The 14,778-nt window shown below is 47.6% G+C and overlaps 1 protein-coding gene across 1 annotated transcript in view; it reads right to left on the bottom strand.

Annotated features, from left to right (window-relative positions):
- Positions 1 to 2,763: 2,763 nt before the first annotated feature.
- FAM76A (family with sequence similarity 76, member A) overlaps positions 2,764 to 14,778 on the bottom strand; it is a gene marked incomplete at its 5' end in the record, with an annotated part of 13,021 nt that continues 1,006 nt past the window's right edge. The window contains 6 exons of the mRNA XM_010297281.1: positions 2,764 to 3,427; positions 6,022 to 6,123; positions 6,592 to 6,727; positions 12,502 to 12,588; positions 13,073 to 13,230; positions 14,112 to 14,264. Of these exons, the coding sequence (XP_010295583.1) occupies positions 3,341 to 3,427; positions 6,022 to 6,123; positions 6,592 to 6,727; positions 12,502 to 12,588; positions 13,073 to 13,230; positions 14,112 to 14,264 (723 nt within the window). The remainder of the gene's footprint in view (positions 3,428 to 6,021; positions 6,124 to 6,591; positions 6,728 to 12,501; positions 12,589 to 13,072; positions 13,231 to 14,111; positions 14,265 to 14,778) is intronic.

The raw sequence follows: 14,778 nt of genomic DNA on the forward strand, positions 1-14,778 counted from the left end.
CCTTCGTCTGAAAAGGAGCCTGAGGAAGAGGAGGAGGGACGAGGAGTTGCTCAAGGCCGCAGATGCAATGCTCAGCTCAGGAAGCCTCCAAGCCAGGCGGGGTGAAGGACGCGCTGAACAAACCGTGCTGGTTTTGCAGCCTCTCCCCGGGAATCCGGGGGTACTAGCCCAGATTTTTGGTCTGACCCAGCACAGGCACTTGCACAAGGCATCACCCTGAGCCGCAGTAACTCAGCGATGCCGCAATAGCTTCAGTGCTTCGAGCAGGACATCCCTCCCTCGCCAGGGCTCTCGGCTAGGTCAGGGGGCCAAAATCCGGCAAACCCGGGATGGAAACTCTTGACCGGTGCACATCAGCCTCTGCTTTCACAGGCATGAGCAGCCAGAGAGACTGGAAGGATAACAGAGACTGGAAGAGTAGCACTGATGAGAAAGACTTCATAGAAACTATTTTTCTTCCCCACATTTAAACTATCATTTTGGGTATTTGTCATAACTAATGATTCCCAGGAAAATGGCTATTTTGTGTGCAACTCCAGGCTTTGAAAAATAGAACATGGAAAGATTATTTTGAGCTGGAAAAGCTGTTGTGGGTGTTTCAAAAGAACTAGGGTTTGCCTTTTCTCACCCCGCACTACAGGCAGCGCTCGGGGAACAGCCGTTCAAGGACGCGGCAGCTGCCCCACGAGCGGAAAGCGCGGCGTGCTCAGCGCGGCTCGTCTCACCGGGAAACGGCACCGAGAGCAGAGGAGGAAAGCGCAACAACAAGGACGCGAGCATTTCCAAATGGAAATCTCTGGAGAGTTTTTCCACTAGCAAATTTCTGCTGGAAAATTAGAAGCTTAAAACCAAAAAAACCAAACCAACAAACAAACCCAAACCAAACCTGTTTTTCCTCCAGACTCATGGCCGAAAGAAGGGGAAGACTTCAGAGCCACAAATGGTGTTTACTCACCTCGTTTGCATCTGTATCTTAAAAGAAAAAACCCCCTTATCCTCTGGTCTTTTTGTTTCCTACCAAGACCGTATTGTTTCTGTGCTCTGACTTCATTCATGTGGTTGGGGAAGAAAATAGACTAGATCTCGTTGGATACAGACGGATGGGTCCTGGAAAGCTGGATGTCACCAAGTAACGAGGATCCTAGCAACAGGCTTGGCTGGGAGGGTTTAAAGATAGAAAGAAAAAGTAGGAGCGAAGCAAACAATAGAGAAATGCCGTCTCCTTCCCATACGCACCAGACCCCGACGCAGCACGACCGATATTTTGACCAGGCAGCCGCCAGCAGGAGAGAAATCAGTTCCAGGGAGGGAAAGGATGCTTTGGTTGCTTTTTGGTGTGGGTTTTGGTTTTTTTTTTTTCTTTAAGGCAAATAGAAAGTATCAGACACAGACAAGGATTTTTTAGAACACTTTTACAGTTGTCAAGAGTTTTGTACAAATCAAAGCATCCCTTTTAAAATCTCCATTATTACAAACATACAAAGAAACAATGTTATTACTACAAATCATCAGCTACTCAACTGCATGATCAATTTATCACAATTAAAAAAACCCCAACATCATAGTATATACAGGGCCTTCCTCCCTCTACTTATTTCTGTATCTTGAGGGAAGGGAAAAAGCAAAGCCCCCATTTAAAAAAATCCCACCAATGCACCTCATTTTCTAAAAACGTGTGAAGTATAAAATTCGGTGAGTATTTTCCTGCTGTCACACTCTGGCAAAGTGTAACAACTTATTTTTTTTCCTTGTTTTTACATCAGAAGTCTCTTAAAAAAACAACAAAACCCCAAAAAAACACATGGCAGAGTGTCTGATGCTGCAGTGTGCTCCTTCCATGCTGGAAGCCAACATCATCAAAAAAAAGTGCCTTTGAGTAAAGTCATCTTTAGTAACAAAAAAAACAAAAGGATGAAAAAAATCACAATCTCTAGTTAAAAGCTTAATAAAAACCCTGACAGAGCAGCCGGCCCTGCATCAAAAAAGGACGATCTCTCCTCTTCACTACCTACCTTCAGCGCTGCTCCAGACTAAGGTTTCATCCCCTACTCCTCTGCCCCGCAGGTCTGCAAACCCCGAGATGCTTCTTCACACCCTGAGGGAGCGGGGTGTCGGGGAAGGCTTTCCGCCCACCCCTCCTGCTGCCCCCCAAAAGACGCACTGCAGACAGAGCCCGGGGAGTGCCCACCCCAGCTGGCCTCGCTGAGAGGGTCGGTGGTCTCTGGGCTGTTTCTGAGAAGCACATCCCTCTTGCAGGGAACTTTCATAGCCCTTTTGTTCTGCTGGCTTTTAATCGGCAGTGAGAAATGTCCCTGGAGAGCCCCGAGAAACGGTCCCTGGCTTGGGTCGCTGCCTGAGTAAGCGCTGTCCTGGAGCCGACCTGACCCCTATTTCTGCATCTGGGAAGGAGCAATGGGGCAGGGAAAGGGGGAAGAAGAGGGAGAGCTCGATCCATGGACTGCGGGGAGCCGAGGCAACACCCAAGCCTTGACCTCTCCTGGTGTAAAGAAATGGAGTAAGAGACGCTTGATCACACCAAGCTGCAGAAGTCATCAAAGCCCCAAAGGTCACCAAGTAACCAGGGCACCGGGGGGAATATGGGGTGGGTTTGGGTCTGCATCATTACACTCTGGCTCCCAACCCAAAAGCTATCGTAACAAAACAAGAAAACACAAAACCAGGCAGTTCGGTTTGCCAAGTTGACATAGAAAATAAGAAAAAAACCCAACAAAACAAAACAAAAACCTTCCAAGATAAATACATAGCCCCCATTTTGGAAGCATCTTCAAAAAGCTGGATCAACTGTTCTCAGCAGTGGCACAACCTTCCAGTAACGTCTGTTGGGCTGGTGATTTATCGGCTTCCTTTTGAAGAGGGAACAGTTCAAGAAAAATCAAGCTCCCACCACACGCAGCTCCCATCTTATCTGCGTAACGACTGGCCACGGCTATTGCCTCACAGCAGCAGGTTGGGAACCAGCAAGAAGTCTCTAATGCAGCAGGCTCCTGTTTGCTAATAGAAAGGGTTGGCAGTGGTAGTAACTGGTTAGGAAAAAAAAACAACCCCAACTTCTTCCAGAAAACAGTACTTCGGGGCGGGGGGAAATTTAGGATGGCTGGGACCTCTCCCCGTGGATCACCGTGATACAGACCGGTATTCAGAGATCAAAACCAGACACGCTCAAGCATGCTGTCGAAAGGCAAAACACACCAGGCGTTTCCATCGAGTCCACGGCAGTGGGATAAGTGACAACACTGAGGTTTTGGATTCCAGCGATCAGGCAGGCCTCCTAGACTCCTTGGCTAATGCTGGGCAAAGCTCCCAGATTAGGGGTTTGGTTTTAAGGGGAGGTTATTGCTCCCGACTTCTCAGGCTTTTTGCCCTTCGATAGGGCAGCCGCTTGCTTCAGGAGTTCTCTGTTCTTGGCCTGGAAACACAGTGAAAATGGGTATTTAATGGCACGGATCATCATTAGTTCTTGGGATCCTAGAATTGCCCGGACAGAAGCTGCTGGCATCCTGCGCACAGATGAAAAAGGAGGCAGACGTTGCTGCACGGCATCACAGCACGAGCTCAAGTCCAGCATCTCATCTCTAACCACCTAGAAAGGGCTCTTCCCACCCCTTCCCCCTCGCGTCCCCCCGCTGTAACTGAGAAGCGGGCTGAAAGTTAACAGCTTCCACGGCGAAAGGTGACAAATGCGCAACTCGCATTAAACCAGCCAGGGACACTCACCAAGGGCAGCGGGACTGGCTTTCCTTCCTGCTCCTTTCACCAGCCACCGTGCTTTGACAGGGTGAGAAGCAGCGGAGTAAAACTCTGGGGACTCAAGCCCCCATCCTGACTCTTGTTTTAGCGAGTTGAGGGCCAACTTCCCCTACCCCACACTCCCACTTATATCAAAAAAGCAGGGTGGAGCAGCTCACTGTTCTCCAGCTTTGCTTCACCCTTGGTTTCTTCACATGCCACCAATATTTTATCAGGATTCAGCGCGGTACTGACCCTGCATCCCTGCTAGGAGCTTTCCAAACCCATCAGAGCACCAACATGTAACAACTTGCAGTCTCTCTGGTTTGCACTGAATTAAAAATCATGGCAACTTATGAACAAGGCTCTCTAGCCGCTTTTACCAAACTTTTGAGCTCACTCTCCTCCAGCCTATGTAGTAAATAATGCTATTGCAGTAGGATAAGTGGTAGAACCCATGTGAAGCCAGACACAAGTCTTCTGCATTAGCTTCCAGTGAATGAATGAATATGCAAAGGGGTTTTAGAGGAATTAAGCCCTCTGCTCCAGTGCTGCATGTGGTAAAGCAGCTTCTTTTGTCTCCTGCAGCCTGGAAGAATACAGGCGCCCCTGCTTCCCCCCATGAAAAGACAAGACAAAATAATAAAAACCAAGAGCATGATCAAAAAGTGAATCATATGAACACTTCAAGGCACCTACAGTACACCAAGAGGATTTGAACTTTTATTTTGGAATCAGTGAAGAAAGTTTCCAGAGCCTCAGTCAATACCAGCTGAAGTAAAACATTCGGACACCAGAGAGAACGAGTTCAGGGCAGTCCCAGTCCGAGCTAAGTACAGAACAGCACAGCAGGAGACAGACATGCAAACCCCTCTCCACCCAGAAAGGCAGGTGGCTGCAGGCAAACCTGCTCGTGGATCTGATGCTTCCTCTTTCTTTTCAGAACTGAGCAAGTTTAAGGCTGTTGGAAGGTGTCTGACAGCTTTCAAGGCAGACGTCCTCTTTGCGCTAGAGCAAAGGCAGCAGCAGGGTATACTGTTCCCACGCACACCGAGCGACCGCCGTGCCCTGCCTTGGGAAACCACTGCAAGGAGGGGGGTCATCTCCCAGTTAGCCCTCGACCTCGCAGCCCGGGCTCTCAAGGCAATCAAAAAGTGGTGGTTTGCGCTAATGGTCTATTCAGAGCTGGAGCAAGAACACCAACTCATTCTTTGCAGGCCTCTCAAAGCTATGAGATAGAAGCAGCTCTGGGCTGACACAGGCAGTGCAGGATCAATAAAGCAGTACAGAGACAGAAGGCTCTGGCTGTCCTCAGTCCCTCAGATACAAACCACGCGTGCCGCCAGCTCAGGGGGAGCAGGAAGCACATCCAGCCCTCGGCACACCGCACGCAGATATTCCAACCTTCAGGCAGGCTTACAGTGCTTAAGAATGTGTATTGTGAAGGGAATCTCACAGGTACCAGCTTTCTGACAGCAACTGTAGGCTCCAAAACCTGTCTTCCGTTCCGATAATTAACTTGGGCGTGCGCTGATGGAGGAGGGGCTGTTTTCTCAGCGGGAATATAAGCCTTTTGTCTTATCCCTTCCCATTTCTCATCACTAGGGCTTTAGGTCATTATAAACCCCAGAGTAATTAAAGGGTGCAAAGTTCATTTCTGCGTCTGATTTCTTCCCTGTAACCAGCTCCCCTTTGACCCAATCACTTCAGTGGCTCAGACTGTATTCATGCTGATAGTCTGCCTCGTGTTTCCATGGCCATGACAGGAATCCTGCTCTCCCTGTTCCCTCCAGCTCAGGGACTTCTTTATTTGGACTACAGAGATACAGTGCAAAAGGAACTGCCAATTGTTTTTTGAGCTTTGTTCTCTCTGGTTACTGGTCACATAAATCATATTAAGAGCTACGTGGTACAGGGAGCTGACAAAGGTTCTGCAGTCTGGAGAAACAGGTTCAAACCTGATTTTGGCAATAGGTAAAATGAGTTTGATGGTTCCCGTCTAGTCCACAGGGGACACAACACAGCACTTTACAATACAGTAAGTCTGAACCCAGGGGGAGAGCAGCAAGAAGATATAAATAGGGGTTACGATGCACCGCAGCCTGGTACAGAGCTGGGGAGGGGCTTGCCTGGCAGAGCAGAGAGGCTGTAGGATAGGGCTGAGAAGCATTAGCAGAGCTGTGTGTGCAGAACACGGGGTGTTGTGATCAGGAGTGTCCTCAGTCACTCCTGGGTACAGCACAGCTCAGCAAATTAAAACAAAAATGCTGTCACCTGTAACTGCTCCATGACCTCCTTGTGCGTCTTCTCCATTTGGTTCATCTTTGCCCTCATCTGCGATTCCTGGTATTGCAGGTCAGCTTTCAGCTCTGTGATCTGCAGATAAACCAGTAAGGAGCAAGTGAGCTGGAAGAAGAAATAAATGCCTTCACCCCAGATGCTCCCTGCCACAGAGAATGCCTCTGCAGAAGTTGTGTGAGACTGGATGAGTTCAGAAACATGCTGGGGTGGGCTGGGGGAGTGCAACGAGACCAGAACCACATCACCGAGCGGCTCAGAGAAGCAGGAGCGGCCAGGACTGTCTTTCTCCAAGGAGCACCATGTTTTCTCTCAGTTTTTCCCCCACTCAGAGGTCTCTGAGACAGTGGTCAGAAAATGACCCTTTATGAAATGAGATCTCCTGGGGGGGTCCAGAAAGCCTCTTCAACTTTGGAAAGGAGGCAGCCTGGGAACAGCCAAAAACTCTCTTGCTCACTCCAAGATAAAAAGCCAGACTCTGTTGGAGCATGATCTGTGTGAACATGTCAGCATGCTGGGGGCGGGGAAGCAAGCCGAGGGCCGTACCTTCTTCTCTTTCTCCAAAATCATCTGATCTTTCTGGTGCAGCATCTTTTTTAAAGTAGCCACTTCCTCCTTCAGCTGGGCAATGATAACAAAGTGGTCAGTGCCAGGAGAGTCCAGGGCGAGGTCCGGAGAAAAACTGCAACAGAAAGAGGGAAAGACTCTCCTCACGACCCCTCCTCTTCACTGAGGCAGGGAGACTCCCACAGATGGCACTCGAAGGAGAACGGGAATCATTTCATGACATACATCGTGTCCTCCAAACACTCCTTTAATGCAGGTGTTACCTGTATCCCTGCCCTGGCTGTCACATGGAATTTGGGAAACACATGGTATGACAGGCAACAGGGATTACGTCTGAGGTATCGATCAGCAGGGACATGGGACTGCTATGGGTGACCATTGGCCAGCATCTGCACAACCATTCAAGCAACAGGGATGCCTTTTCCAACCAAAGAGTTGAGGATAGCCATCAGAGAGCTAATGAAACTTTATGCAATGACTTAGGAACCCTCTTCGCTCACAGGAGGTCCTTGGATGTACAGCAAAGCTTTTCGCTACATGTAAACAAACATCCTGGCAAGGAAGGAACATGAAAGAGAAACAAATAAGCTCAAGTTAAACAAACAAAGCAAAGGGAGACACTTAGATTAAAGTCAGCACTGTCCTCAGCAGGGAAAAGGGGTAAAAAGACATGCTGGACTTTTGTACTTTGATTCCACAATGATACAGCAATTTAGGAAGAAGCTTCATTACCACTTCAGAACAGGAAAGACTCTCTCCAGAAAGAGAGAGAAATAGCTGAACACACCATTTGTATACCACCGGGTACTCTAAACCTAAGCAACCAGCTGAAAAAAACTTACCTGGACACAAGTCACTCTCCTGCACTAATTCACAAATCTCCCTACAAGATACCCAGTGATCTGGGCAGCCACACACAGTCTTATGCTACAGGAATATTTCAGATCATAAGATAGGATAAGCTGCAGCCACAGGCCCAGGGAGCTCACCTGATCTTTGCCTGCCTTCTGTTCTTTACTGCTGTAATGGTAAGCCTGATTTTTATCTCTTGGTGCTAAAAGGGCAGCACACTCCCAGCTGCACACACCTAAAATTGCCGTATAAAAATTTAACAATAATAAGGCAACAAAGCTTCATGTAGAAGATTACTTCAAGTCTGGCCGTTATCAGACAGCACTGACGCTATAAAGATAAATAGCCAGGGTTACCTGAAGCCTGACTTTTTTTTTTTTTAAACCTTCAGACTAGGTCAACACATGTCCTAAAGCCTGCATTCAGCTCTAAAGCTGGGAGCCACAGCCAGCTGGGGAAGGCACGGTCTGAACCCGAATCACTGCCTCTCTCAAGTACACTGCCACCTCCACGCTTCCAGTCCCCCATCAGTACACCGAGGCAGAGTACCAGCTGCTCACCTCACACAGGGGTCTCCTCTGGAGTCTGGAAATAATCCATTTTCTAATTAAAAGCACAGTCTGCATTGATTGGACTGGTTGGCAAGGATGTGGCAGAGGAAAAGGCTCTTTCTACCACTGTGCTGGGAATCTTCAGAGGGAAACTAAGCAGGGACAGCTTCACAGATCTGAAAGTCACAGGATAGCCCTGCAGTACTGGGAGTGAAAGCTTGGCAAAGGAAAACTCAGAACTGAGGGTCTGCAGGAGACAGCTCACAGTGGAAGAGTCTTGCACGGTTAAAACATGCTGACAGCAGAGCCCACACCATAAGATGCGGCAGGTCTCTGGGTACACCAGATCTAGCACAGTGCTTGTCACGCTGAGCTGCTCTCAAGCGCAGAAGAGGTTCATACACACACACTAGCAGAGAATAACTCCATTTAAAAACTGTTCCCGAGTACAGTTTCCCCAAGTGGAGGCTATGCAAGATGATGGTGGGTGCTCCAGCACTTTTCTGCATGCAAGTGTATTACTAACAGTAGCTTTAATTTTCCACTCAGTGCAAATATGCTGGGGAGGACAGAAAGAAAGGAGGAAAAAAAAAAGGCAGCCTTCACAAAGGAAAAAAAGGCTTCCTCACCGATTCCCTCCGGCTAAAAACAAACTCTTGCTTACACCATTCCTTTGTTCAGGCAAGCTTCCCTCCTGCCATATCCTGGGGTGATAAAGAGTGTGGGGAGATGCCCACATTTCTCTGAGCAGCTCCAGCAGGAAAAATTCTCTCCCTGGCAACTCCTTTGGAGGGCATGCTGTGGAGCCAGGAAGGTGAGAGCCAGCCCTGCCACCCAGCGGGGAGAAGGGACAGGCGGGCCACCAGCCTTCCACACACCCACTACCCGACCCCAGGGCTGCCAGGGCCTCCTCCTGCCCCTGGGGTCTGCACCCACAAGTGGGTAACAGTGGGCTCAGAGCACCCTCCTGTCAGTTATCTGAGAACAGGCAGGTATTTTTCTGTCCAGTTGCTGCAAAATGCACCCTCAAATGTGTCAAGGTGCTAATTAAAGAAGTAGTTTTCCTTTCCCCCCTCTTTTTTTTTTTTTTGAAAGAGTGACAAGTTAGTAATGAAAGGTTTCTCTGTCTTTAACCCCACATTAAGGAAGCAGCCTGAGACTCCAAAATTAGAAGGAAAACTGCCAAATACAAGTCACTCCATTCCTTTGACAAACAGATTAAGAATTAAAACAATCAACCAAACAAAAAAAAGCCATTTCCCCTACAAATAAACTCCATACCCAGGATCCCAGCCCCTTGGGATAAGTCAGGGGGACATGGGCTCACCATGTTTGAACAGTCTACCATTCATGCCTCTAATTAAAGTGAATTGATGAGGTGCCATTGCTTTCAGTGGAGACAGAGAAGAAAACAGAGCTTCCAAAGACACCTGCCTGTCTCCATTAAGGAAACCGAAATGACTGCCTTAAACTCCTCACCTGTTAAATGGCTGAAATTAGGCAAAACAAATGCCAAGCTTAAAGATTTTGCTATTCAATTCAGGCTAGCATAAAAAGGTGCAGACCAGGCTGACCGAATCAGCATCCAGTATCTCCCATGTGCAAAAATCCATCCAGACCAATAGGAACCAGCATCAGAACTCACACTCCCTCCAACACCACTGAAAGTAGGCGCATTTCAGCCCAAGTCCCAGTGCTTTAAGCGTACACCAGGACTTTTCCATGCAAATGAGAATCTTTTTACTAAATGAACTTTGCTGCTCAGCATCTTCCGGCATCACCGCCCTCTCCCAGCCAGCAGCGCTCGTCATTGCCCGGTGTTAAAAGCATAGTTTAGCACCTTGTCTATAGTCACAGGAGAAGGGACTGCAGCGTGTTCATCCACAGAGCCTGTAACATAAAAACACTTCTGGCAGCATTTGCACAAGAGGATGGGGACACCAAGCACTGCGCAAATCAGGACCAGCACAGCACCAGAGGCTGGAGGGGAAGCCGGGGTGCTCACACACGCAGGGGCAGCCCAGGAGAGCAGGATTAGTAGGGCAAGGTCTGCTGCAAACTGCACTCAGAGTCATTGCTGGGGAAAGCTACTCCGTGCACAGCAAGGCCAGTGCTGTTAGGTCCTCACAGAGCTCACCCAGAACGAGCCATTCAATGCCACCCATTATTTCATTTATAATTATTTATAATAGCTAATTTTTAATTCTTTTTCCAGGACCACTGGAAATTGTTCAGTCCCCATGCCATTGGGAGCAATGTCCACTCTGAAATAGGTAAACAAAAAACCATACAGCGGAAATTCAGTAAGACACGGTAAAGGAATTCCTATTGTATCTGCAAAGGATCAACAATTTCAGATAAGCTGGGCCCTCTTGGGGGTGCTGCCAAATTTAACAGAGTTCAGGTATGCCCAAATTTTGCCCAGATGAAGCCTGAATCAGAAGTTTGGCTGGATGCAAGACACACTGTACAGAAAGCTGTGACTTTCTGATCTTTCTGATCTCAGCAGCGAAGAGGTGCTGGTTGTGTATCACCCCGCTCCAGACCACGCCGATGATGAAAACAAGCCTTGCGCTATGGCAGACCCTAACTCCATACTCAGGCTGTGACCCAGGCTCCAGGCTGACTCTGGAGGGGAACAATCTTACATAAAATGGTGCAAGAGGGGAAGGTTTTGGGGGGGTTCATCCTCACAAAAAAAACCAAAAAAACCCCCAGCAATTCCAAAAACACACTTAATGAACTACCATTATTGTTCTACTCAAGAAATGCAGCCACGTGTCTATTTAAGGCAGCTGCAGCTCGCCTTTTCCACAGCACACTGCTGGAGCTCTTTAGTAGTTGCTAAAATTACAGTTTGTTACTGGGATTCATCAAAAAAAGTCTGTGGCAAGGACCACAGCCTTGGCAGGAGCCAGACTGACAACATCTGACACAAGAGCAAACAGAAATGAAGGCATTTGATTCCTTTAATACATGCTCCCGTTTTGCAAACGAATGGCTGAGCAATTAATGCCAGAGCATGGGACCTTGTGCCGCATGGATATCTGCAAGCCAGCAGGGGTATTACAAGGAGTTGTTAGGTCTCATCCCAGGCTTTAGCGAGCCGATAAAAATATCTGGTGCTGTCCTATAGCTCAGAGAGCGGCCTCAGTAGGTGAGCAGGAGCTTTAACAGGGCTCTAGAAGGAAAGCTGCAGCAATACTGATGGGCTGCACCAGTTCTACCAGGGACCTGTCTCCAGTCCTCTGGCTCCACCAGCACTAAAGGCAGACAGATGAATTCTTTGACCATTCCGTGCTCAGCTGCAGCTCTCAAGCCACAGTTAATCCTTACATTTTTCCAACTTTTAACTGAAAACACTGTTCAGATGATAAATGGTCTTCTAGATCACTCTGTGGGAATCACCACCTTACAAAATTATTTAAGTTCTAGTTCCCACTGTAGCATTTCACAAACATTGACAAGGTGTCAATAGTAATTATAAGAGAGATGTGATCTGTGATCTCAAAGAAAAGACATTCAAGGTAGGTAGTGACTGATTAATTACCAGTAGCTTTAACAGACCCTTTGGCACTAACGAGCCTATGCTCTGGTCCGTGCTCCCAATTCAGGGCTGTTTGGAAAGGGATCCATCGATAGGGACAGTTTCCATGTAGGAGGCAGTTCCCAGGGAGGGAGGGCAACGGGGGAGAAAACAACAGGTGATCTCACTTCAGGATGTCAGTGCCTTGAGAAACAGGACAATGGTGGGCACCGAGACTCTGTTGGGAAGCAGCCCACTGCGCCAACGTGGACGGGGCACTCTGGATAGGGGGACAAAGCATCTCGGGAGAGGAAGGAACGCTGAGAATCAGAGAGGAAAGGCAGGAATGAAAATATGCATGTACAAGACCATAACAAATAAAAATCCATCTCAATCTCCTGTTTCTGCTAGCGACTCCCATTCTGCTGTGCATGCAGCCGGCATTAACATAATCCAGCACAAACTGTGACAGTAGAAATGGGAGCAGATGCTTTCAAGCAAAGCTGTTTGACTGCTTGTCCCTCCCACAGAAGGCAGGAGGGGAAATGGGAGGTGGGTCTTGATCCTCTCCTCTGAGGCTGTCTCCCTGCAGATCAGTCTGATAGCCCCAAAAGCACAAAACCTGCAGACCTCGACTCTACAGCGCAGCCAACAGCCCCCCTCTCCCTGCAACCGCAGAGAGAGGATGAAGCTGATCTGGCTGTGGTTTTTCTAACTGTTGGGGAGCTCAGCCAACAAGCAGTTGCTATTCTAGCAGGCACAGGCACTAGGTATTCTCTTCTTCTTCAAACCTATGTCTAAATGCCAAGTAACACTGGCCTGCCAGGTTCTGGAAAGCTGCTAATGCAGCCCCTCGAGGTCCCTGCTCTAGCTTAAGAGTTTCCTGCTATTCACACAGAACTCAGATAAACTTAGCAAACAAGACCGCCCACCCACAATTTCCCCATGTAACAGGCTCACCTGTCACCATTGGCAGATATGGCATCAAACTTGGCTTTCTTCTTTGGGATTTCATTCTGAATGGAAGAGGTGGATAAGGTTTTCTGGCTAGAAAAACCAGGAAATTGTATGTCAGAACCTGAATTACTTGCAGTCTAAGACAGAGAAGCAGATAAATATTCCCACCCACTTTGAACCTATTAAAACAAGATTTCCTAGTGCAAGAAAGAATGATAAAAAATTCATTCCCTGCAGAGTATCTGGAGACTAAAAATAAACAGAAAACAATGCGTTAATCAGATCAGTGGGTAGGTGAACAACTCACGCTTCAAATCTACATCTCAATCATTAAATTTTACAAATGCAATTTAGCTTTAATCATGTACAAGTTCAGTAAGTTGAGTCACTAAGAAGCAGTGTTGGACTACAAGTCTATGCCAGAACAGTGGGGTTTGCAAACTAGCAAAGCCTGACTTCGCCAGATCCTCCTGAACAACAAACAACTGCCAAAACCCATCACCAAGGTACCGAGCCCCCAGGACCTTCTCCCAGTTACTTTAGGAAGTGCACCTAGGGAGGTTGTGCAGCTTACCTGTTATAGTGGCTGCCACTGCTGAGCCTACTGTATTGTTCCTTCTCTTGCAGGCTTGCCCGGGAAGAGCTGCTCAGGTGTTTGCACTGCTCTTTGGTCTTCTGTAGGACCCGTTTATAGGATAGCGTGCATAACCAGCATAGCAGCTTTCCATCCACCTGGAAGATGAGAGAGAAAGAGAGTGAGAGAAGTTTTGGGTTTGCTTCCTGTCCACAAACCAAACAGCAAGAAGACAAAAAGCACCTTCAGGCTTAAGATCACATATGAACGAGCAGCGACTCAAAAAGGATCCCTTGAGTGCCTGGAAAGGCTAAGGAGTGCATCTTGCATGGCTGGTACAATACAGACAGTACTTATTAATAGCAGCTCATCTACTGTAACTCCAGTCTCTGCCAAGCTTTGCTTACAGACTGTCTTACAGCACCCATTCACCAGGACAGGCTAACTCTAGTGGGATTTCTGTCCAAGCAATGCCAAGGAATGGTACATGACAGGGCGGTCACTGGAGACCAAAACAGCAAGGGTCTCGGCTCAAGGGGAATCAGCAGGACAGGAATTATCAGTGCAGCATCCAAAATGAACAACAGATCTTTATAGCCCGCAGGAAGCAGAAATACATACCTCCTAAGGAACACTTACATTGTTTAAGCAAAGGGTGTGTAGAAGCCATGAAATAGGTTTCCTGGTGGAAGTATGACACTTCCAGCTCCGCAGGCTACAGCACAAATATTGTTTCCCATCCCTCTCCCCAAGGAGGCACCTCGTATTTCACTGAGGCCCCTTCTCCTTTGCCAGCCCACCTGCCCTTAGGCCAAATTAAAGAAATTTTTCTCAGTAGATCTGGCAAAGGAGCAGAGGGGCTCAAAGATTAAACAGCTCCAAAGCACAGCTCCCACACCAAAGCTCAACTCCAGAAAAATACTTTACAACCAAGAGACACCCCCTTTTGAAATGCCAGAGAATATGTGAAGGAGATGGACCAACAATCACTGTGATCAGACATTTTACTTTTTCGGCCTCCTTTTACAGAGATACTGACCTTCTTTCTGTCATCCTTCCGGTCAAACGCACACTGCTGCTTGCACTGCTCACAGGAGTGCGGAGGTCCATACTTCTTTTCAGAGTTTGTGCAGCGCTGGCACTTGTTTCCGATAAATGCTGCTATTATGTTGCAGTACTGGCAGGGTTTTGGCTTTAAGAAAGAAGATCAACTGATACAGCAGTGCCTTCTAATTACATTAATACATTGCTCTTTCCCCTTCTCCCCATCTCTTCAAAACTTTTATTTCCCCATTCCCTGCTAAGTATAATGCTGATTCAGGAGACGTAACTACATTTGGATGCCTGGCCTCTAGCTAAGTGTACTTAGCCATGACACCCAGATCATTTATCAAATACTATGAAATTTAAAAAAAAATATATAACACCAAAATAGAAACAATCAAAATCTCTTTTTCAGATTTCAGACAAGCAGGAAAGAAAGATGTATCACTGCTTCCTGCAGCAATCTCAGTTTGTGTAAGCACACTCTTGTTTCTATTGGATATTGAACAGTTCATTTCCTGGCCTAAAATGATGCAGAGCTGCTCTTTTCCGTACTAAAAGAAGAGAAAAGCGTAAAAGCTTCACGCTTGAGGGACCCGCATATTATTGATCAGTCATGCTATTACAACAGAGCCAGCCCATAAATTGCTCTGGGATTCAGC

Source organism: Phaethon lepturus, unplaced genomic scaffold (genome assembly GCF_000687285.1).
Source record: "Phaethon lepturus isolate BGI_N335 unplaced genomic scaffold, ASM68728v1 scaffold35730, whole genome shotgun sequence".
NCBI classification, from domain to species: Eukaryota; Metazoa; Chordata; class Aves; order Phaethontiformes; family Phaethontidae; genus Phaethon; species Phaethon lepturus.